We start from the raw sequence: 22728 nt of genomic DNA on the forward strand, positions 1-22728 counted from the left end.
TAGAATCCTGCTGTGCTGCATATAGAATCCTGCTAATCTGGTATTTAACGTCAAAATGTGGAAATAATATGGAAGGGCAAATCCTGCTCTATAATGGATGTGTGGTTTAACATTAAGATTATGGACTATTGATTTAGTAATATTGTCAACCCACGTCGCCTTGTTACAGGCCAGTGGCGGAGTTTACAAATGTAAGTGTCGAACACAACACAGTGTAGATGTCTCTGGGCTCAGCGTCTGGGTCTCTTTTTGAAGTGATGCATCGCCCAGTTTCTACATGGAATTACCATTTTCTCTTCAGCTGATAGTGGTGGGGGAAAAAAATCTACTGCACATATTGATTTGGGATGGGAGCTGATGACTGATACAGCTGTGGTATTTCTGTTATAGTCTTCATGCTTGTCAAACCTCACAGTGATGCTGGTGATATCTGAAGGGAGCACTGTCATCCTATATAACGCCGCCACAAAAATACATATTTCCTCACTATGAGATGGTGATTGTAAAGAATGACTGTATTAACTGGTATTCATTTAATTGTACTGTGTTGAGAAAATTGATCTGCCATAGACTCGTCGGAAAAGCATTACACCTCCCATTCCTTATTTCTATTTCCAGATTCTTATTCTCACCTGCAGATACTGTAATATTGGTATTTCTGGGATCCATCTGTGCGTATTGCTATTAACTGGTCGTTGCCACACTAATGGGAAAAAGGGGTTCAGATCATTCTTGACACTCAAAGATGCCTCAGGACAGACGGGTGAATAAATTCCAATTCATATATTCGAAAGCTATATTTACGCGATATTGACTCCATCGTAAGCCACGCATATTTAAATCGAGTTCTATCCAAACTGACATCGATGAATTGCGTTGAAATGTCAAAAAGCAAACATTGATCTTAAAGGGGGTAGTGAATTGTGTCAACAAAGATATTGAAATAAATAATTAAGCGACCATTCAAGTCTACCTCCACGCAGTCGGATGATCCTATAGCACGGCTCAGCCTCGTACAGATAGTCGGGGCACGGCAGGCTAGCATGGAGCTTCAGTGATTTAGCTATGTGTACGGGTTTGCGGAGAAGCCTTGGATATTGCGGCTACCTGTTAATCCCCGGGCCGCCTCCAGCCCCGCTGCCTCCCCCGGCCGCTCCATTGCTGGGCTTGATGAGCTGTCCAGAGTCCGGTGGTGCTGAAATGGAAGCCGGAGCCCCCGCTGCAGGCACGGCGGCGCCGGGCTGTCCCGCCTGTGCCTCCCCCTCCTGACTGCCCTCGTTCCCCATCGCCTCGGGATAGAACTCGACGGAGAGTAAACGCTGTTGTAGGTGTTTCTACAGCTGTAATAAAAACTCCGCTGAAACTCAACGCTGCTCCCCTTCCGCCATCATCACCTACAATTCAGCATCCTGCACGGAGCACGCGCGCTGACGAAGGGCTGAGGGAGCGCGCTGACGCAATGGGTGGGATCAGAGGAGGCCCGTACGTGCGCGTGCACTGGCCTCATTTCTCTGTAGTCACCAAGCAAATACCGTAGCACATGACTGTACTCCACTGGGACTCCTGATGTATTCCGTCTTTCTCTACCACAGTATGTTTGTTCTTATACCTAAATGGTGTTATGGGCACAAGGAGAGGAACATAAGAAACACTGGGGGAAACAATTGATGATGAAAAAATAGAAGGTATGAATGAATAAGGCCAGAAAATTAGGTATGGGGGGAGCAAAGATGGACGAGATTAAAGATGGGCCTTAAAGTCGAAATATAACCTTGAAATGTATGTTAAGTGCAGTACTTGAGTTGACATACTTAGTTACTTTCAACTTCTGGAGATAAATGTCTGGGTGTTTTCTGCAAGAAAGAATTCAATTTGATAAGCAGATGGCTGTGTGGCTGAGGAGAAAATTTGGTTTGGCTAATGGGTTGTGGAAATGATGTCTTCCTAGTTTAAAACCCCCACCTGTACCTCAAATGCATCTTTTTCAAAGTGTTGCCTGATAAATAATAAGAAATATATCAGACTGTATTACACAACGGGTTTACCATTAAACTAATGCATTATCTTCCACAAGTATACCAATACAAAAGCACTAATAGCACTAAGGAACTTTGTTAAATATTGAGTGATGTTTTTATTCATGTGAATAAATATTTACGGCAAAGCTCCAGCGCTGTACAGTGGATCCAGAGCATATTTTATTGTTAATGTCAGTCTACCTACAGCAGAGTGCCTATTACACCCTCCTACCCCCACTCATCTCTGAATCGCTGCTCTCCCTAGTGTACACTCACTGGTACTACATTAACACGCCTGTGTTTATTTAATGAGATAGATTTCTTAAACGTTGTTGCACTGCAGTGTGGACTCCAACACAGTCAATTTACTGAATCCTAATTCAACCCGGCAAATATAAGAGAGCGAGATATTTTTTATTAAGTTTATTATGGAATGAATTGGCAAGAAGAAGGAATCAAGCGCTGTACAGAGGTGATGTTGAGCTGACCAACAAATACATATGTACAAAACACACAACTGCGCACACCCGCATTACCTCCATTGTCACATCCATTTCACGTACAAAAATAACATAAGAGCTTGTTATTCATATACAACAAGAGATCATACTTGCAATGACATACCACTCAAAAACAAAATCATCCATGACATTACACTGAGTTTAAAATTGTCCATTTTGTCAAAACGTGGAGGCGGGGGTGGGGGTACGGCTGGGGAATTGTAACTTGTGTAGTGATGTAAACAAAAATAATGACTTAGTCTAACCCTGACCACAAGACTGTAAAGAAAATCCTCCCATGAGAATAAATCCCCCAGAAGGCAAAAAAAAACATTCAGGTGCATTAATGGGACCAAGCGTTTTTCATATTTACAAACTAATTAGCAGATGCAAAGGAAGAAGGAACTTTACAATGAGGTTAAAATGGCAGTAGATACAGTATATACAGATATGATAAAAGAATTGACTTAACACAAATGTATGAAGACGAGGAGCCTCTGACTAAAATACAGTTAAGTGTTTATATACTGACTTAATGTGAGCATTTCGGCACTGCGGCAGCTTCTTTATTTCTCTGCAGCGATTGCTTGGTGGCTCACAGTGGTAAAGGAGAGGAGTAATAAAAAGATTGTTAGTAATCACTGGCGTTTGGCTTTGTAAGGTCGGGAGCGTTTCCTGCGATCGGGCTTCCTCTGTTTGTGCAAGCGGCCGATGCTCACGCCCTGCCGGCGACGGACTGAAATGTTTTGTTCCACAAGGCTGGCCAACATACCTGCAGACGACAACCAGTATAAATATGTAAATACTAATGCAGACCTTCAGGTCATCTTTAATGGATCGTTAGACGGCACAACAACATCCACAACAACAACCACAGACTATAACCATAGACTTTATCTTTATCACACCTTGAGATTTGGGGCCGTGTTATATGTAAAATAAAAACTTAGGATGAAGTTGTGACAAAGGGGCAAATACATTATGTTGAAAAGATTTACCTTCTTGGGCCAACATTGATATGAAGGTGCAGATGAACTCATCATAATTATGTGTCCTCCTCTGATCATCAATCTGAACATATGGAAACATAATTATAAACCAAAAAAACTCAACTCATCAAGGAAACTGAAATTGCTCTACTGTAGTAAGTAAACAAAATGTACCTTGTATTTCTTCCTCTTTTCCACTTCCTCCTTTAGAGACACCTCGTAATTGGCAATATCAGCTTCTACGCACTTGAGCAGAGCAAGCAATTCCTGCAAGAGACAGAATAAAATTACCAGCGTTGCCACAGTTTTTTACTACATGCACTATTTTTAGTAGTGTACAGACTCAGCAACTCACTAATTGGCAGTATGTGCTAAAATAACTTCGGGCACTGTGATTCTCAGAAACTCTAGACAGGCTGTTAAGGATAACAGGTACATAAATGCAAAAAAAACACACCGACATGTTTGGACTTACTTTTGGAGAGTACTTATCTCCAGCAGGTTTGTTGTCTCCTGCAGTTTCCACAGCGCTGCGCTTTTCCTTGGTAGCCTTCGCGTCTGCACCATCTCTGTTCTCCTCTACCTTCACCTCCGCAGATGGCCCCTCGTCCCCCTCATTACCTCCATCCTTTTCTCCTGCTGCCAGAGCTATTTGATCTTTGTCCTTTATCTTCTCAGGAGTGCAGGGCTGCTTAATGCCATCTGTAGCCAAATCTACAACACATGAAACAATCACAATCAATCTATCAAAATTACCAAAAGAAAATCTATTATTGATATAGTACATAAAGTTCTTTATGTCTGGTGAGTGATGTGTGAATCCCAAAAGTTAACTGATAAGCTCTTACTTCAGCAGAAGCTTTTAAACCACTGTTGTAAATAATATTGCTGACAGTGATGATCTTGTGTACTCACCAGATGGTGGGAGAGCATAAATGACACCATCCTCCTGCAGGTGTAACAAGGCAATGCTGACAGAAGGACCCAGTTCTCTTACAGCTCGATTGTGTCTGGAGTCTAGCCTCAACAACTCATCTTCTCCAAAGAGCACACGAGACAGATGGGACGCAACCGGACTGGAGGGCCGCGTGGCAGCTTGGGAGCGAGCTGGTGAGCGCAGCGGGGAGTTGAAAGCGCTGCCAATCTCAGAAGCGGTGTCGGTGCTTTCGTTGCTGGGTGTGGGGGATGGCTGTGAAGCGGATGTGATACAAATGCCACCGGTGCGGCCTTCGGTGCGTACAGACAAGGGTGTATTTAGCGCATCTTTCTTTTGGGCCTCCTTCTTTAGTTTCTCAGCAAGAACGCTGAGGGCAATCTGGCTCTCCATTCCACCTGCCACCCGTCCGGATCGGGTACGCAGACTCGCCTTCCGTCGAAACCTTAACATAGATTAAAGCATCAAACTTTACCTCAGCTGAATGGATTAAAGCACTAATTCAGGCGTTCAGCTCACGTTGGCGAGGTCACAGTGGTAAATGCGTGCTAACCTGTTGGATGTGCCTGCAGAACTGGTTACTTCTTCATCATCGTCTTCATAATCCTCATCATCAGAGTACGGGGCTTTCGGAGGAACCGGAATCCGGGATCTGCCAACTCCAGCAGCAAGGTCTTCCTCTTCCTGTCAATCAAAGTCAAAATCAAAGAAAAATGTTTTTGGCTACTGAAATGACCGTCTTGCAAACATAAGAAGGAAAAGCATTAAACCCCTCCAGTCTGCTGGATTTGCTCTACTTCACACAGACACACACGCAGACGGAGAGCGAGAGGGATCATGCAAAGCAAACTGATTTTAAAGTCAGATTCGTGAGAGATGGAGAGCAGGATGAGATTTGTTCTACTTGCTAGAATAGCAATGTGTTCTCGCTGCATATCGTTTTGGCTCTACTGCCTGACAGATCAAATGAATTACCATGGAAACAAAATTAGTGTGAGGAAAAAGATGCATTTTGAAGGAAAAATGCCAGAAACACAGTTTATGCTAAGTCATGATATTTTGCAAGTAGCCATGTAATAAATATGTGTGTTTCACCTTTTTATCCTTGTTGTTCTGTTTTCTTGCATGAATTTTGTGAATTATCTGTTGATTGACACGGTCAAATATATTGTTTATTAAAATATTTATATTATATAATGTCACCAATATTATTTGCCAGTCTCTAATTTTCTTTTTGTTGTTAAATGTTTTATTGAAGGCATTTGACATGATAATGAGCATGCAGTTATAACACACTTTGGAGATTTTTTTTATACAGAGAGAGGGGAAGGAGAAAAAGAAAGAGAAAAAGGAAAGAAATATTAATAAGACCTAGGAAATGTGATACACATGTGAACTTAATGCATAGGGAGACGAAGCAACAGTGTCTCTAATTATGTTGGCGAGCATCAAACATAGTGTGTAGTACCTAATGCCCTTTCTGAGCTGGGACATACTGACTCTGTCTCCCTTCTTACCTGCATCGGGGACTTGGCATAATTGTGGTTGTCCAGGAAGGCAGGCAGACGTTGGACAACAGGACTAGAGACTTGCTGAGGACCTCCAGTTGGTTGTTTTCCCATGCCTTTAGTGTTGCCTGCAGGGCTAGAGACCGTCTGGGCTTGACCTGTTAAATCATCCACTGAATCAAAAAACAAGTCATATGACAGGAATGTAAGAGGCGTACTTTCCCAAAAGGCTGGGGAACAGAGCCAGTTTCAGTACCTGAAGAGGCTTTATTGGCCCCCGGGGTTGTAATTGGTTCGGTGTCTACCTCTTTCTTGACACTGGCCGAGCCATCATCAGGAGCAGACGACTCCTGCTGCTTTTTGTCCTGAACAAGCTCAGGCTGCGTGAGCCGAATCATCTGGAGGTTTGAAAAATATTTAAGTGACACTTCAAAACAATCAATGACACGACAGTCATCTAGACACAGGGACATTTCATTAACTACAACTAAAGATCCACCAACACCATACCAACTGTGGCAAAAGTGTTCCTTTCAGTACTCAAATAGTTTACATGGATTATTTTAGTTTTAACATGATGTAACAATTTAATTCACATTCCTACCTAGTTCCTATAGCTCCACAATTTCATTACATAATCACACCATTTCCTCGTCAGTGGGAAGTGTGAAATTGAATGCTTTGCTCAGAAACACCCACAGATGCCCTAACCAACTCTTCTATGACTACAGAGTTGTGAAACACATTTTCTCATGACTCCTGCTGGTTGCTGACCTTCTGCAGACCCTCCAGGACAGTCTGTCGATTCCTCTTTAGAATTTCCAGTTTGGACTCGTACTTCATCCTGCGGTCAGGCACCACTGCCATTAGGTTGAAGCGGATATCATGATAAGGCTCACTGAAAAAGAGAGGAACAGCAACATGAGGCTTTGAAACATCCCCCTGATCCCACTGGAAGTTCCTATTGCACACCCGGCAATGGAGGGGGAATCTCTCATGGAATTGCCTCTCCTGAGGTTTCTTCCTTTTTCCTTATACATCAAGGTTTTCCTGTCTTCTTAGAGAGCTTTGGACGGCGTGAATTTCCTGATGTCGTGGGCCTGTAAAGCCCTTTGAGACATTGTATGTGCTACTGGACAATATAAATAAACTTGACTTAACTTAAAAGTCTGGACAAGCTGTTAAACTCTGAGTAAATAACTGGTTATGGACTCACCCTGCAGTGGCCAGTCCAATCCTCTCCATGATAACCCGTCGAGCCTTATCAGTCCATTCCTCCTCCTCTCCCCAAGGCCCTGGAATATAGAGCAATGTTCAACCTCAAGTGCAGTCGACTCACAGCAAAGGTAAGCAAAATGCATTATAACAATGTTTGAGACCTAAGAAATGTTGAATAGTAAGCACAATTGCAAGTAAAATGCTGTTAAAATGTTTCTTTAAAAGCGCTGTTTGCTTCTATACAAGTATGGAGTCTTACCATGGTCGATGGGATAAGCCTTGAGTCCATCAAGCTCAAAGAGACGGTCTTTAATGGGCACATAGCTGACAAAATGAAATGCTTCCATAGTCCGCACTGCACTGATCCCATTCTGTTTCTCTGGCAGGTGCCGAGGTTCCGGTCTCCATAGAAAAACCAAAAGAAATCATAAATATTGATGACTGCACAAAGCCTGCTGTCTGTATTTTAGTATAGTTAACCAATCACATTTCTCAAAAATATTTAATGGAACCAGATCCAACATTTGAAGAATAGGAGCTGCGGACTGTGACCTACCGGGCATGGCTATTATGTGCTCTGGCCAGTTCTGGAGCATTTCCTATTGCATAACCTTTACTCTGAAAAATATAAAAAAGGCAGTGATAGATAGATGATAAGACAAATGGATGGAGAATGAGCTGTTAATAAACATTGGGATGTGTTTGAGGTGCAATAAACAAATGAAAGTTTGGAAATACTGATACTGATACAGCTAACAGGAGGAAACAGACCCCAATGGGGCGGTCATGGGCAAGCTATCTATGGCTGCAGGATCCAATTCTGTTGTTGGAGACACCTGTCGAGGGCTACGAGCAGAACACATGGGGAAAAACCCCTGGAGTCTGCGAGAGTGCTGGCAAAAGATGACTCAAAAACTACGGGAAATAAGAGACAGTCCCAACATCAGCAGAAGACAACAAGCAGGGGTGCGCCTGTGGTTGCATGGGCTTGAAGATTCACCAAGGAAGGAAAATGTGATTCATTAACCCGTACTTCTTATAAAGTCGGCCAAATCAGTTGAGTGCTGCTCAGTGACTGAATGCAAATCAAAGCTTACAGAGCATCAGAGCACCTGTCATGGAGGTGGAAAACTGAAGCCCAGAGATGTCCAGCACAGTACAAGGATCCCAACAACCGCCAAGACCTCTAACAGCCAATCTTCGGATTACCAATTTATCTGTAGTTAACCGGTCCGTACATTTCAAATATTTGTAACCTCCAATTCTAATTACCTTGTTCAATCAATTAATATGAAACCAAAGTATGACTCCACTGGAGAATATGATGAAAAACAACATTTTGTAAGTGCATGAGTGAGGGCAAAAGCGGGGAGAAACAGAGAAACACCTTACCTCTGGGCTAAAGCCTTTTGTAAAAGCCTTAATGCGACTGAGGGTGGTGCCGAGCTCGACGCCGCTGCAGTTCAGAAGCACACTCAGCAGTGCATGGGTGGCACAGGAATTTGGTATCAACTGGATAGGAAAACGTATCAACAGCAAACAAGTCCTCATCAGCCAAAATATGAATCACTACTTAGTGTGCAATTAAAAATACACACAGCCATTCTGAAGGGCTTGGAGGAGCAACATTTCTAAATATTTTTAAGGAACTAGTGGGGTGAACGCTTCAACATTCTGTGACAGCGGTGTACAGTTCAAAGGTCAAATCTGAACTGCGAATTGTGAATGACTCAAGATTTCAAACACGCCTATAAGAAATTTGTCCAAACGTGCCTTTAAAAACAGACTCTTTAACAACGACTCTTACCTGATGAGCAAAGAACATATCATTTACTATGTCCTCATCGATGACAGAGGTCTCATCCACCAAAGTGTTTACTTTCCTCCTGGATCGGCGTTCCTCAATCCACTTGAACAAGAAGATGAAGCCATAGACAGGGCTGAGGAAACAAAGGTGGTCTATTAAAGCCACACAATTGTATCCACTAATGGCAAAGATCCAAAATAAGTACAATAATGTTGTCAGTCAGTAAGTAAGTACACAGTGTGACCAAATTAAAATTGTCCATCTCAAACAACTTAGAGCCTTGGGTACCTCTGGAACTTCATAGTTATAATCACTGAGATCAAATGGGGAAAAGGTGACTTCAACAATACCACAGCTCAGAACTTATCAATCATGCATCACACGTACCTTTGACATTTGCTCTGGAGATCATATATTTCCTCTACCTGGACACCTTTGACACCTACAGAGCGTGCACACGCACACACACAAGACACACACACATTTTCAAAAGGCGTAACAAAGCCCACAAGACTCCCAACAGGCTTTTATGATGAGCCCCAGCAAGGTTTCAATGGGTGCAATATCAACATTTCACGCGTCAGCTCTTATGTAATATATAATCTCAAATTGGGCAACTACTCACCAAAGTCTTCCACCAGCAGAGTGAACAGTCCTGAAAGGCAAAATCCTTTGTTTTACACACGAAAAGCGTAATTGTTTCTGCTAACATAGCTCCAAATGTTGCTCTCTATTTACTGTTGGGTAATGCTGCCATTTACTAACTAAATGGCGATTAAAACATCATCTACATAGCACTCTGTCATAGCTCTTTTGTTCAATTGATGGAACAGTAGATTCGGGAGTGTTAATATAATAAGACCTGCCGCTTTCGTAGCTAAACTATCCGGCGGAAGCTAACGTTAGCTGTGCTGTCAGTCCTGGCGACATTTCTCACCTGGGTCACTCTCGAGTTCCAGCCAGCCTTTGTTCATCTTTGCATCTGTGCACAGTTTTCTATGTTGTATTTAAGATGTTTTCCAGTCCATATCCAAATCAGGCGCTACAATATGCTGCGATAACGCGGCACCCATTCACGAAACACTGTGGAAAGCTCAAGATAAACACAAAGACGACGTGGACGCATAGACTGTGCGTCATCAAGACTCGACGTGCGGCCGAACAAAACAGTCCTACCTGCAACTTGTTGTCACAGACTGGATAAAGCGCACAGTGAATGACAAAATAAACAAACGACTGATAAATATAAGATATATATTTAGATAGATGTCAAAATAATATAATTATCTTGTCTCAAAAAGTACTGATTTGTATTTCTTGAAGCTATTGAACATGCAGAAATAATGTAGTTGTACTGTGGTGCCCGTTTCGTGTACTGGCTTGGTCAGTTACATATGTATGCGATAAATATCGCAATACTGCTTGGAGGAATATATATGTATGAATACAATCATAATACAATAATAATAATGATAATGATAAAACTAGTAATTATAATTGTTTTTTATATAGTAAAGTCAAATCAGAATTCAAACTACATTCTTGAGGGATAGTGAAACATGAAGGCTTCAGTTGATTTATTTCAAATTTGTATTTTATTGCCGCTATTCTACGTATATTCCACTCAAACTTCAGATGGAAGCTAAAGTTTGAAGGGTTAATAGGATTTTTATCCTCCGGAACCTTAGTCCAACTAACCAATTCTCAACGTTTGCAGGGACGGTGTTTATGGTCACACTGGAAAATTAGTAGCGTTTACCAGTTCATTTACACAATTACTGCATGTACTAATAGATGAACAAGCATTGTAGACATACAAAGTGAGGTTTCTTGAAGGGAATATCGCAGCCATACATTAAGGTAAGACCCGAAACAGCTTGGTGGATTGAGTTGAGCTAACGCGCCTTAGCTAGCCTGTGCTGTTAGCCCTGTTGTAACTTAGCTAACGTTAGCAACGCGTTACCCATACAATATTTAGATTGTTATCTAGTTACGACAGCCAACGATCCAATCTGTCACTAAAGGAAAGCATATTGCCTGTCAGCCAAGAACCAGTCCGCCACACGTTTTACAGCATTTCGTGAACAATGGACGCTACGTGGGTTTGGCAGTGGAAATTGCGTTCATTGTTGTGCAAATACCGAGCGTAGCGCCGTTGGTCTGAGCCAGAGAAATGTTTGTATTTATTTTCGGTTATCGGTTAGCCGGTGTAGGTTATACAACCGTACATGTGCGTTGCTCATTTTACGTTTAACACTCGGTAAGAACGTCCCAAAACAGACGAGTTGCGTAGAGGTAGCTTTTGGCTGCACGCTAGCTCTCCATCCTCTTCTAACAAGACAATTGAGAGAAAGAAATCCCTCCGTGTCTGTGTTTAATTATTCGGTCGGTGTTAATGCATTCATACAGAACGAACACTGTGGATTTCTGCCTCGCTGTTTCAGAACAATCGACTGTGTTGCAGTGTATAGACAATACAGAGTCTGTGGATAGTAAACGTCACGTGTATTAAAACTGATCATATTTCTTGTATGTTTTGTTGTTGTTGGTGTGGCGATGATTGTTAGTTGGCGCCATGTTGTGGTCCATTCCCATATCCAAATTTATATCTGCTTTAACAGTTGCCAATAACGTTCATAAGTGATATACTGTCGTTGTTAATTGAAGGTCGTTGTTGTTGTTGAAAGGCTCCTGATGAAGGTCTGTAGGTAATACTCTAAAAGCCCCATGGACACCATGTCTGAAGAGGCAATTTCAGAAAGTGACTTGGAGCCCAGCCTGAACAGCGAAGAAGAGTATGACGAAGAAGAGGAAGAAGAAGAAGATGAGGACGAGGAGGAAAACGAGGATGAAAATGATGGAGATGATGAAGATGATGCTGTTGGTAAGTGCAGATGTGGGGCTATTACTGTTAACTATTATTCAAAACCCTGTGAAATTGCAATATTCATCATAACTTTATTTCTTCTGAGGATTTTATTAATTTTATTGGCAATTAAGTCTGCCAATGAATAAGCTTTAAAAATGCAAAATAGTTGTGTGCACTGACCAAACCCTTAAGTACAAGGATGGACATAGAACCTAGAAAGTGAGAAGATTTTGATAAATCCTCATCATCTTTAATCAAATGGGTTTATATCTTATTAGTTGTCAAGATCTCATGCTGTGACAGAATTTGGCAACATTCTGCTAGTTTCTCATTCACACATGAAATCAGTGAGCTTCATATCTCAAAATAATGATGTAATATTATTTTGTCGCATTGGTTAAATTGAGAGGTGTTTAATTATAGTATTCCAATCTCACCATGTATTTTCCCTTGTCCCCATAGAGCGACCTGAAAGTGCCCAAGGTAGGGCAGAATCGGCTCAGGATGGTGGGGACTCCAATTCCTCTACCTCCAGAGAGGCTTCCCCTGGCCCTTCATCTCAGCCTGCTTCCAGGCCCCCCTCCAGAGCTCCCTCCAGACCCCCCTCGCGCTCTCAGTCTCCAGGAAGCCCAGAGAGCACGAGCCAGAGCAAGCCGCCGTCCAGCAAAACAAAGAAACAAAAGGCCTCTAAATCACTCAAATCCTCCAAGTCCTCCAAAGGTTCTAAACCTCCCAAGCCATCTAAGCCTACACACATGAGGAAGAATATCAGGTACATTCACTTATTTGATATTTACTCTCAGGTGTATTGTTTAATAAACATTTGACTAAACTTTGTAACGTGACCCATTTCCTCACCCATACAGAAAGCTTCTGAAAGAAGATCAGCTGGAGGCTGGAACCAAGGCTGCTCAGCAGGAAGAGATGGAGAGACTGAAACGTCTGGAGCAGCAGAGGAAAGACTTCCCTACACCAGCCCCTAGTGTATCAGACTGTCAATTAGGTAACTGTCACTCTGTCAATAAAGCACTTCCAGATGATGCTTTTCCTTATATTCTCCTTGATATTTCTGTTTATGGTCTTTTGAAAGGTTTTGCTTTCTATCCTAACTTTCCTACCTTCTCAGCAGCAGAAACTGCTTCAATTTTAGGGGAGGTCTCTCAGTTGGTACCTGGTCTCCTGAGCAAGCACGATGTGATCTGTCTGGACAGCAGTGGCGATGACGAGGAAAAAGAGGAGGCCAGCCTACCTTTGCTAGCCGTCAGAGATGGTAAGACAGTTGATAATACTGTGAAAGCTCTTTGCGCTTTGCTCGAAAATATACAAAGGAACGTGCACAGTTTCCAGTTGTTCTCATTACATCACTGTTACAGATGTAATTGAGCTCAGTTCTGGGGACGAGGACGCGCTGCAAATAAGCAGCGAGTCAGCTGACGAGGAAGCGGATGGGACCGCCGGCTCAGAGGAGAGCAGTGGGGCACATATCAACGATGATCTGAACCTGCCTGATGCCCAGGGCAGGGTGCTGGTCAATATCAACCACCCTGCAGAGGAGACTGACATTTATCTCGCTCCGCAACTGGCCAGAGCAGTGAAACCTCACCAGGTACGCTTACTTAAATGCCATTCACATTGTCAGTTATATGGATTTGTCCACACTAAACAATTGAGATTAAAGCCAGCTCGGGTTCTCAATGTTTGTCAGGTTGGTCTGCTAGATTTCTAACCAACATTCTTCTCCTCTCTTAGGTCGGAGGAATCCGGTTTCTGTACGATAACCTGATTGAGTCTCTGGAGAGATATAAGACCAGTAGTGGCTTTGGCTGCATCCTTGCTCACAGCATGGGGTTGGGCAAGACCCTGCAGATCATTTCCTTCATAGACATCCTACTGAGGAATACAGAGGCCCACACTGTGTTAGCCATTGTCCCTGTGAGTCATCGATGTCTATGTGTTGTGTCATTGGACGGTTTACACGTGGATGTATGCTGATCTTTGGTGAAATTTAACCACCAACTCTTTTACCTCAACTTGGCAGGTGAACACACTTCAGAACTGGCTGGCAGAGTTTAATCTTTGGCTTCCATCCCAAGAGGCCATTTCCCCTGACACTGACCCTGCACTTCTCACCGGCCGCAACTTCAAAGTTCACATTCTCAACGATGAGCACAAGTAAGTAGAGTGTCATATTGTGTGTCTATGTGTGTCAAGGGTTAGGCACTCATTAGCAAACATTTGAACTGTCAATCATACCGCCTGTGTTACCTGCAGAACAACAATGGCCAGAGCCAAGGTTGTTGAGGACTGGTCCAGAGATGGTGGAGTGTTGCTCATGGGGTATGAGATGTACCGCCTGCTGTCCATGAAGAAGAGCTTTGTCATGGGGAAGAAGAGGAAGTCCAAGAAACCTGCAGGACCAATCATCATTGACTTGGATGAAGAAGACAGACAGCAGGAACTCATGAACGGTCAGCAGAATCTATTAGTTTTAGGAAACCACATGCATACTGTACATTTCAAAGTTGCTGTGAATTCACACTTCCTTCCCTTCTTTGTTTTTTTAATGCAGGTATCGAAAAAGCCATTGCCCGGCCTGGGCCGGATGTGGTGATCTGTGATGAGGGTCACCGTATTAAGAACTACCACGCAAGCACATCACAGGCTCTAAAGAACATCCGCTCACGGCGCAGAGTGGTTCTGACGGGTTATCCCTTGCAAAACAACCTCATTGAGTACTGGTGCATGGTGGACTTTGTTAGGCCTGACTTCTTGGGAACCCGGCAAGAGTTCAGCAACATGTTTGAGCGGCCCATTCTGAATGGACAGTGTGTTGACAGCACACCTCAAGACGTGCGCCTCATGCGCTACCGCAGCCATGTTCTCCACAGCCTGCTGGAGGGTTTCGTTCAGAGGTAAGCTTACTGCCAAGGTCTGAATTTAGAAGTGAGATGTCGTGAAAGAAAACCACACTCGCCTCTCCTGTGTGGATTGTTCTGACTCTGTGCTTTTCTGGGTTGCAGACGTGGCCATGATGTGCTCAGAGATCATCTTCCTTTCAAGGGGGAACACGTTATCTTGGTGCGACTCTCTCCCGTCCAGAGGGCACTGTATACCGAGTTTATGAAACGTTTCAGAGAAGCTGGCAACAGCGGTTGGCTCGGTCTCAACCCTCTCAAAGCCTTCTGTGTGTGCTGCAAGGTGAGGCTGTTTTGTAATTGCATCCTTTTGGGTCATGTTATGCTGATAGGATATTTGATATAGGCGCCCACACATTTGCACCACAGAGATCCAGTTTTGGATTGTGGGTAAGGATTCGACATGGGAAGTGTGATATTGGCTGTGAGAGCACAGCAAAATTGTAAATCGCTCTGGAAATAATGACAAAACATTCTGCTTCTGTACGACTTAAGTGAGAACAATTTTGTTTCCACATCCCTCCAGATTTGGAATCACCCAGATGTCCTTTACGAGGCCCTGCAGAAGGAGAATCAGGCTAATGAGCAGGACCTGGACCTTGATGACATCACTTCAGCCAGTAACCCCCGCTGCACTGGTGGCCTTAAAGCCAAAGTAGCCGACTCGAGCAACAGCAAAGTCAACAACAACCTGCCAGCGCTTAATCCCTCACAGGAAAGAGCCAATCAAGTCATCACATATGAGTGGGTATGTCAGAACCGTAGACCAGCATTGGGAAAAGCCGTTTCTCTTTCATATCCATCACAATATCCATGTTAACTTCTATCCACACCATACAGCTGATGGTGGCACCAACCTGAGTCTGAAGTAGTCTCTTGTCAAACCAATGTCCTTCACCAACCTTTCTCGTTTGTCTCAGGCAAATGACATAATGTCAAACTACCATACAGGAGTTCTTGAGAACTCAGCCAAGATGCTTCTCCTCTTCCATTTGATTGATGAGAGTGTTAGCAGACGAGACAAGATTTTGGTCTTTAGGTAAGTCATTCAGCCAATTAATCATGTTTACTGGAGCTTTCTGAGCCTTTACAACAAGAAAATTGCAATGGAAAATGACACCGCTGTCTATTCTTACAATTTATGAAATGCATAAACTTGTATAACCCAATGTTCTCACACAGATATGCAATTTAATGAAGCACTAACCTTGTATATCCAAAATGTTTCCTGTTATAAATGTTATCACAAACTAGATATTGCAGATACATATTATATCCTTTCACTCCCCACGCTCACCCACAGCTACTCACCTGACCCCTACCTCCCTTCACCCTGAGCTGTGCCCATAACATATCTCCCTACTCCTTGTCTGTTCCTCCCAGAAATTGAGACAAAAAGATCAAGAAAAACAAAGATTGACTTCAATTCTTTGTTCACCTTCAGACGAATAATTTCCATGACAAAAATTATCTAATTTTTAAAAGAATTTCTTCTTTCAATCTTGTTGTAAGCCACATGTGATTTACTGTATATGATGATGTGACTATTTAAAGGTTGACTGATTGTTATTCATGTCATACTTCATCGCACCAATCTGTGTAATTCCTCATTTATGCGTTCCTGTTGTGTTCCCCATTAGCCAGAGCTTGTCCACCCTGTCTGTCATTGAGGACTTCTTATCGCAGAGACCCATGCCAGCAGCTGTAGTTTCCCCTGACAGCCCCAACCAGAACTGGGTCCGCAATCTCAACTACTACAGTAAGTCATCTCTCTAACCAGCTTACCGAGAAACCCCTACTGTGTTGTTGTCTTTATTGCGTTCAGTAGCCACGGCTGTGATGTGTAGCCACAGATCTCCCTATTCGCTTTTGTAATTTACACAGTCCTCTTGAAATGACATCAATTTATCTGCCAAAAATGTCATAAACACATACACCGAGTGAGATATGTGTATAGATCCAGATAATGGAACAGCTGTATTGAAAGTCTTTATTTAAGGGCAAGAAGAAATACACAAAACACTCCCACATTGAGACACCTGAACACCTGTGTGAACTTAACTATACAACCTGAACTATACATCAATTCTGAAGATGTATACACTTCTACCAAATCATTTTTCATTTTTTGTTTGATGCCCCCGCAGTTCCCACTGTTTGTATTTTCTTATTATGTCCCCTTGTGGAATACTTTGAGTGATTTGACTGTTTTTCAAATCTCTGTCTGTAGGACTGGATGGGAGTACATCTGCCTCAGAAAGAGAACGCCTTATCAATCAGTTTAATGACCCAGAGAACATCTCAACATGGGTCTTCCTGCTCTCTACCAGGTAGCTGTCTCAGCTCTTTATTCATTACAGTATTTCTCCCAATTTCACACACACACACAGACACACACACAGACACACACACACACACAGACACACACACACACACAGTAGGTGGTAGTGGTAGGTTTAATTTCCGGTGTTCCTCACAGAGCGGGCTGCTTGGGGGTAAACCTAATCGGAGCGAACCGTGTAGTTGTGTTCGACGCGTCCTGGAACCCGTGTCACGATGCCCAAGCAGTGTGCCGGGTGTATCGCTACGGTCAGAGGAAACCCTGCTACATATACCGCCTCGTCTGTGACTTCACTTTGGAGAAGAAGATCTATGACAGACAAGTCTCCAAACAGGGGATGTCCGGTAAGAAACTATGTGCTTGTTTGCATGTGCATGTCACAAGCAAGGCGTCTGTGAAGTGACTGTGTAGTAATGGAATACTCATACTGTGTTATTTAGGCTAGCAAAATTGAAAAGAATACAGAAAATGATCTGATAGCAGAAATCCCAGCTGTGACTTACCATCAAACAGTCAAGTTCAGTGTAACTATAACTACATTTGCAAATCAAAACAACCAAACAGAGGCAAACATTGGACCTTGGTCGCTTCCAGAAACACTGGTGGATGCTGCATGGAACAGATACACAGGACATTTTTTGGAGACATTACCCAAAACATAATTGCTAAACTAGCTTTTCAGGTTTTAGGAGGTTTTGACTACACACACGTAGTCAAAATGCAAAATGTATCGGTAAGATTGTGTAGCTTCTTTGCTATATAAGAAATCCAGCCAATCTGAAATGTGTTTTGTTTTGTTTGCAGACCGCGTGGTTGATGACCTGAACCCAGTGCTGAACTTCACTCGTAAAGAGGTGGAGTCACTGCTGCACTTCGTAGAGGAGGAGCCCGATGCTGAAAAACTCTTACATGACTCGAGAGAAGATCTGGAAGCAGTGATTCATCAAGCCTGTCAGCTTTACCCACACCTCATCACCAAGGTACAGGAGCATATGCCCAGTGTAGCTCAGTAGTGAGCAAAGACGGTTAGATGTTGAGTGGCATGTCAGAGTTCTACCTGTCTCTCACAGCAAAACTCACCATTGAACTGTGAATAAGATTTTCAAATGATTCCTTTTTCCATTTGTTCCAATAGCAACCTTTCCATCACGAGTCTCTGCTTGTAGACCGGAAGGAGTCCAAACTTACCAAAGCAGAGAAAAGAGCTGCCAAGAAGAGCTATGAAGATGAGAAGCGAGCCTCTGTGCCCTATTCTCGCCCATCATATGCCCACTATTACCCAAACAGTGATCAAACGCTCAGCAATATACCAGCATTTAGCCAACGCAGCTGGTGGGTACAGTTATCATGTTATATTTTAAGCTTTGATAAGGCTGTACAAAAGAATTACATCTCATTTCAAAACTTGTCTTAGAGTACAAGTGTGACCATCTGATGATTTTGATATTTCCAGGCGTCCCATAGCCCGTCCAGATGAGAAGCCTGTGGCAAGTGTCAGGCCCATCCAGTCCACCCCAATCCCGATGATGCCCCGGCAGGTCGGTATGGGCATTCCCGGTAGCCTTCCTTTGAACTTCCTGCAGAAAGCTGGGGTTCACGTACAGAGGATCGTCACCACAACTGGTACGAACTTCTGTGCTCCTGTTACACTCCAGTCTCTTTATTCCATGCTGGTGTGGAAATGAAATACTTTTTAAATATTTCGTGTATGACTCATTGTGGATTTTCTCCATCTACAGATATTTTGATTCCAGGAGCAAACAGTGCAACAGATGTACAAGCCCGAATTAGTGCAGGAGAGAGCATCCATGTTATCAGAGGCTCCAAAGGTAAGGGCAGCAACACAATAGATTGCCTGCATACATTCAGTGCACCGTTTCATTGCTTCATGCTATGTTCAACACAGGTACCTACATTAGGACAAATGATGGAAGGATATTTGCTATTCGTTCGGGAAAGATCAGTAGGCCAGCAGCTGGGTTGTCTGTTACTTCAAGAGGTAAAGTGCATTCTGTGCAATGCCTCTCAAAATGTTGTGTGTGCCGTTTTTTGTCAATACAACTTTTAATACCTTGATTTCACGATTGCATTCCTCTTCCTTCCACAGACGTCCAGGCTTCCCTTATACACCCGATCAGTAACGGCTGTTCATCCCCTGGGGAGCAGCAGCAACACTCTCCAAACGATGAGCAACAAGCCTCCTCTCCGTTAAGCTCTGAGATTCTACGAGAGCTCAGCCACTACACGTCACCCACAGGTAACACGGGAGATGACCTACCGTCACCTCCAGACATGTCCGTTGTCCCAGCAGGGGACGAAGGCAGTTCACAGAATAGTCAGACTGGCGACCTCGGTGGTCAATTTACCAATGACCTCTTAAGCTCAGCTTTACAGATGCGTGGCAACAAGCGCAAGAGTACTGAAAGCCATGGAAACACGCAGTTAGGAGGCAAACGCACTTCTGCTGCGGGACGTTTCCCTGGTATGTCCATGGGCCTCAACTTTCCTTCTGTGGGTCTGAACTCTTCATCCCTACTGGGCAACCTAGGGCACATGAGTCACCCGCTTTTGATGGGCAGCGGCGGCGGCGGTGGATCGTCATTCCTTCAGACACCAGGACAAACAATGTCTGACATACAAACCTTGTTCCCGTCAGCTACAGGGAACGGACACCTTCCTCCCTCTTCCTCCTCCTCCTCCTCATCTCTGTCCTCTGTTTTCTCCTCTGCGACTTCCACCATTCCCATGTCATCTCCCCCCTCGGCAGCAACTTCTTCTTCCCTGGCTTCAGGTTCTCTGCCTCCGTACATGATGAATCCCAACATGGCTGGTCTTCTGTCTTCAGGCTTCCCTCTCAACTACAGTCAGTCCCTGATCCCCGAGTCCAGGATGTTCTCTGCCCCTCTTCTCTCTGGCTCTGGGGGATTATCAGCGCCTAGCCCCAGCTCTGCAGCATCCGGCTTCCTCTCTCATTTTAACAATCCCACCTCCAGCCTTTTGGGGGCAGCTCTGACCCAACCTGACAGACATCAGATGGCAGAGAATGGGGGTAGCAGCTCTGATGACGATGTTATAGAGGTGACAGGACAGTAGAGACTCAAAGAGACTAGGAAGGCCAGTTCACACAGCTTCATGGTTAACCTGAAGTACATTAGGGATGGGAATGATGACATGTTTATATGAGTAACTGAACTGAAACCCAGAAAACATCAGGGAATCCTAATCCTAATGGAAAATCATTCTGTTCGGCAGAAAATAAATTTTAATTGTCAAACTAGGTGATGATCCCTTTTCAACTGTTTTACCTCTTACTCAAAAGATAAATGACATTTGAAAATAGATGCATATCAAATTGGTAGTGAATATCATCCTAGCAATCATTTGTGATTTGCATTCATTTTAAGCATTCTATCTTAAATTGCTTCATCGTTTCAGTGTTGGCAATTTGGTGTGTGGTTTATTTCTATTTCAAAGTTAGTCTTTGGTTTATTCTTTATATTGCATATCAAAACACCAACCACAATCTACATAATATGAAAACCTAGAAATAAAGTGTTTATCCAAATGAGTGAGGAGACAATGAAGTGGATGAAGGCTGTGATTTGTTTTAATTTAAGCAGGTTACATGATCTGATTCAATCTGAATTCCCATTCCTAATGATTTTATTTGAGTTCACACATACTGAGACACTCGTGTCTCATCCAAGTGAGAGAGTTAAGCTGTACCTTAATAGATTTATGAAGTCAGAGTAACAAATCCGTATGCTGAATGTCCCACAATTGTTCAGCTGGAACAACAGAGGCAACACAAGACTTTTTTGATATAGGGACCAGCTTAATCTTTCATGGGGGCTTCCCAAAACAAAGCCTCTCTGTTACATTTTTAAGTTCGAATGGAGAAATTTCATAAAAATCTGCTTCCAGTTGGATTTTCTCACAATATATTGCTGTGAAACTAATGAATTGTGTAGAATTGTCGTGTGAAAGAGACGAAGTCCAGTGCTTAAGATCAATTTTCTCTTCTGATCCAACAAAACTGGAAAACTAGCACAATCGAAAGGGACTGGAAATGCTTATGGAATGTTTTGTTATCTTTCCAAATTCACTTGACAATATATTTAGAGAGAATCCTTCAAGGATCAACTTTGAACTATTAAGCTGTCGAAGCATATTTTAGTCAGTAGCAGTTTGATAGATATTGTAGCGTCCCCTGTTGAAAAGGATTCTATGTGTGTTACTATAATGAATATGCTGATACTTTGTAAATAGTGATCATTATTATTGTTTATATTACACGTCAATACTGTGCATTCTGCAGGTTTTAGGTCAAGGAAAATGGTTTATTATTACAACTATAATCATGACGCCGGAGGAACAAATTTCGAGAGTCCTTCAACTAAAATGAATGTACTTTCACTCTAGCCTTTGATAACACAGGGGTTAGGACAAGGAATTGGACTTTTTGTTGTTTTATTTTTTAGCCTTAAATATCACAAAGGGGTCTTGAGTCTTGGTGTTCTGTCGGCAGTTTAAAGAACTACTGAGAATTTAGCCGGTTGGTGTCAAATGCATAACACAGGTTCAGTTTAAATAAGATGCTATTTCATTTGCAAAAAGTTTGTTGCATCTTTTTGTTGTACCTTACGTCATCAGTGTCCCCTCCACCTGTTCTTATAACACAGCTGCCCACATACAGCCTACAAGCAGGCTTTGAATGATTTTTGTCCAAAATCATTTTTATAAGGGCAGAAACCGTCGCATTCTTGCAGTCTTTTGATTGAATAATTCCATAGGTCAATGTAGTCCAAACCAGTCATCTGATCAGCTTTTCATTACAACCACCGAGGACTGTGAGGCAGAAGCAGGTCCGGTTGTGTGGTGGCCTTACCAAACTGACAGTGCCATTATGTAGTAGCGTTTCTCTGCGGTACATCTTTAAATGGGTGCAGTGTGAGTAGCTTCTGTCGGTCGTGTCAGTGTAGGTCTGCGGTGATTAGGGAGTTTAGATCTTCGCCGTTCTCTGTAGCCCTGTGTTTCATTGTTGTGATGACACATCAAAGTATTTAGATTTATAGGAGAGTCCTTTTCCTCCATTGATAAATAGACTAGATGCAAAGGTTATTTACTGTAAGGAAGCACTGGGTAATCTGAAACAACAGATCATAAGAAAGCCAGAAAAACTTTTTTTTCCCAAATGTTTGTGAACTAAGCAACGCCCCCCCAAAAAAGTCATTTGCTACTGGTCCTTCCTGTTTTGGATTAGTTTTCTCCCCCTAACAATGGATGTCCTGATTTGAAAAAGGATCAAGTCTCTTTCTGAGCTGTATGTACATGGTGCATCATACCTGAGCCCTAAGTTAGAAAAGTCTCCCATTGGAATCCTGGCATGGACATGATTTGTAAACAACCCCTGTCTGTCTGTCTCTCTTGTCAGTCATCTCTGTTTCATGGGCATATGTTTTTTTTATAACTTCTTGTTGGTGTTTGCTCACTTGGCAGTTTCCCCCTTTATTTCAATGTAAGTGTCTCTGAAATCTATTTATTTATGATGGAAAATATATTCTGTTTTTTGTAATTACATTTTTTAACCTTTTTGTTCACTTTGACCCATTGGTGGCTGATTCAGTAA

At 42.8% G+C, this 22728-nt stretch overlaps 3 protein-coding genes across 5 annotated transcripts in view; 1 reads left to right on the top strand and 2 right to left on the bottom strand.

Moving 5' to 3' along the window:
- bsnb (bassoon (presynaptic cytomatrix protein) b) overlaps nt 1-1286 on the bottom strand; it is a 51051-nt gene extending 49765 nt beyond the window's left edge. Inside the window, exon 1 of the mRNA XM_076156800.1 lies at nt 1108-1286. Coding sequence (XP_076012915.1) covers nt 1108-1286 — 179 coding nt within the window. The remainder of the gene's footprint in view (nt 1-1107) is intronic.
- Nucleotides 1287-2693: 1407 nt separating this feature from the next.
- Nucleotides 2694-10103, bottom strand: bap1 (BRCA1 associated deubiquitinase 1). 2 transcript variants are annotated; one of them, XM_076156830.1, is made up of 18 exons: nt 9912-10103; nt 9600-9629; nt 9362-9416; nt 8975-9107; nt 8560-8679; nt 7724-7785; nt 7427-7569; nt 7166-7244; nt 6724-6847; nt 6206-6347; nt 5959-6107; nt 5537-5584; nt 4995-5125; nt 4423-4886; nt 3983-4221; nt 3682-3774; nt 3517-3589; nt 2694-3290 (listed from the first exon to the last, which is right to left on the bottom strand). In XM_076156830.1, the coding sequence occupies exons 1-18, from the start codon at nt 9946-9948 to the stop codon at nt 3157-3159; spliced, it is 2256 nt and encodes a 751-aa protein (XP_076012945.1). In that variant the 5' UTR covers nt 9949-10103; the 3' UTR covers nt 2694-3156. The 2 variants fall into 2 exon arrangements, with proteins under 2 accessions (XP_076012945.1, XP_076012946.1); XM_076156831.1 differs by lacking the exon at nt 5537-5584.
- A 575-nt stretch (nt 10104-10678) lies between these two features.
- Nucleotides 10679-22385, top strand: rad54l2 (RAD54 like 2). Of its 2 annotated transcripts, none has more exons than XM_076156553.1 (22): nt 10679-10834; nt 11662-11858; nt 12306-12615; nt 12710-12846; nt 12970-13113; nt 13217-13449; nt 13593-13775; nt 13882-14015; nt 14115-14311; nt 14413-14755; nt 14864-15041; nt 15285-15506; nt 15679-15797; nt 16399-16517; nt 16989-17088; nt 17238-17443; nt 17904-18079; nt 18235-18431; nt 18553-18722; nt 18839-18928; nt 19006-19098; nt 19207-22385. In XM_076156553.1, the coding sequence occupies exons 2-22, from the start codon at nt 11702-11704 to the stop codon at nt 20190-20192; spliced, it is 4494 nt and encodes a 1497-aa protein (XP_076012668.1). In that variant the 5' UTR covers nt 10679-10834; nt 11662-11701; the 3' UTR covers nt 20193-22385. The 2 variants fall into 2 exon arrangements, with proteins under 2 accessions (XP_076012668.1, XP_076012669.1); XM_076156554.1 differs by having other exon boundaries at nt 12973-13113.
- Nucleotides 22386-22728: the final 343 nt, after the last annotated feature.

This window comes from Genypterus blacodes, unplaced genomic scaffold (assembly GCF_046128005.1).
Source record: "Genypterus blacodes isolate CSIRO-AG114 ecotype Tasmania unplaced genomic scaffold, CSIRO-AGI_Gbla_v1 ptg000070l_1, whole genome shotgun sequence".
NCBI classification, from domain to species: Eukaryota; Metazoa; Chordata; class Actinopteri; order Ophidiiformes; family Ophidiidae; genus Genypterus; species Genypterus blacodes.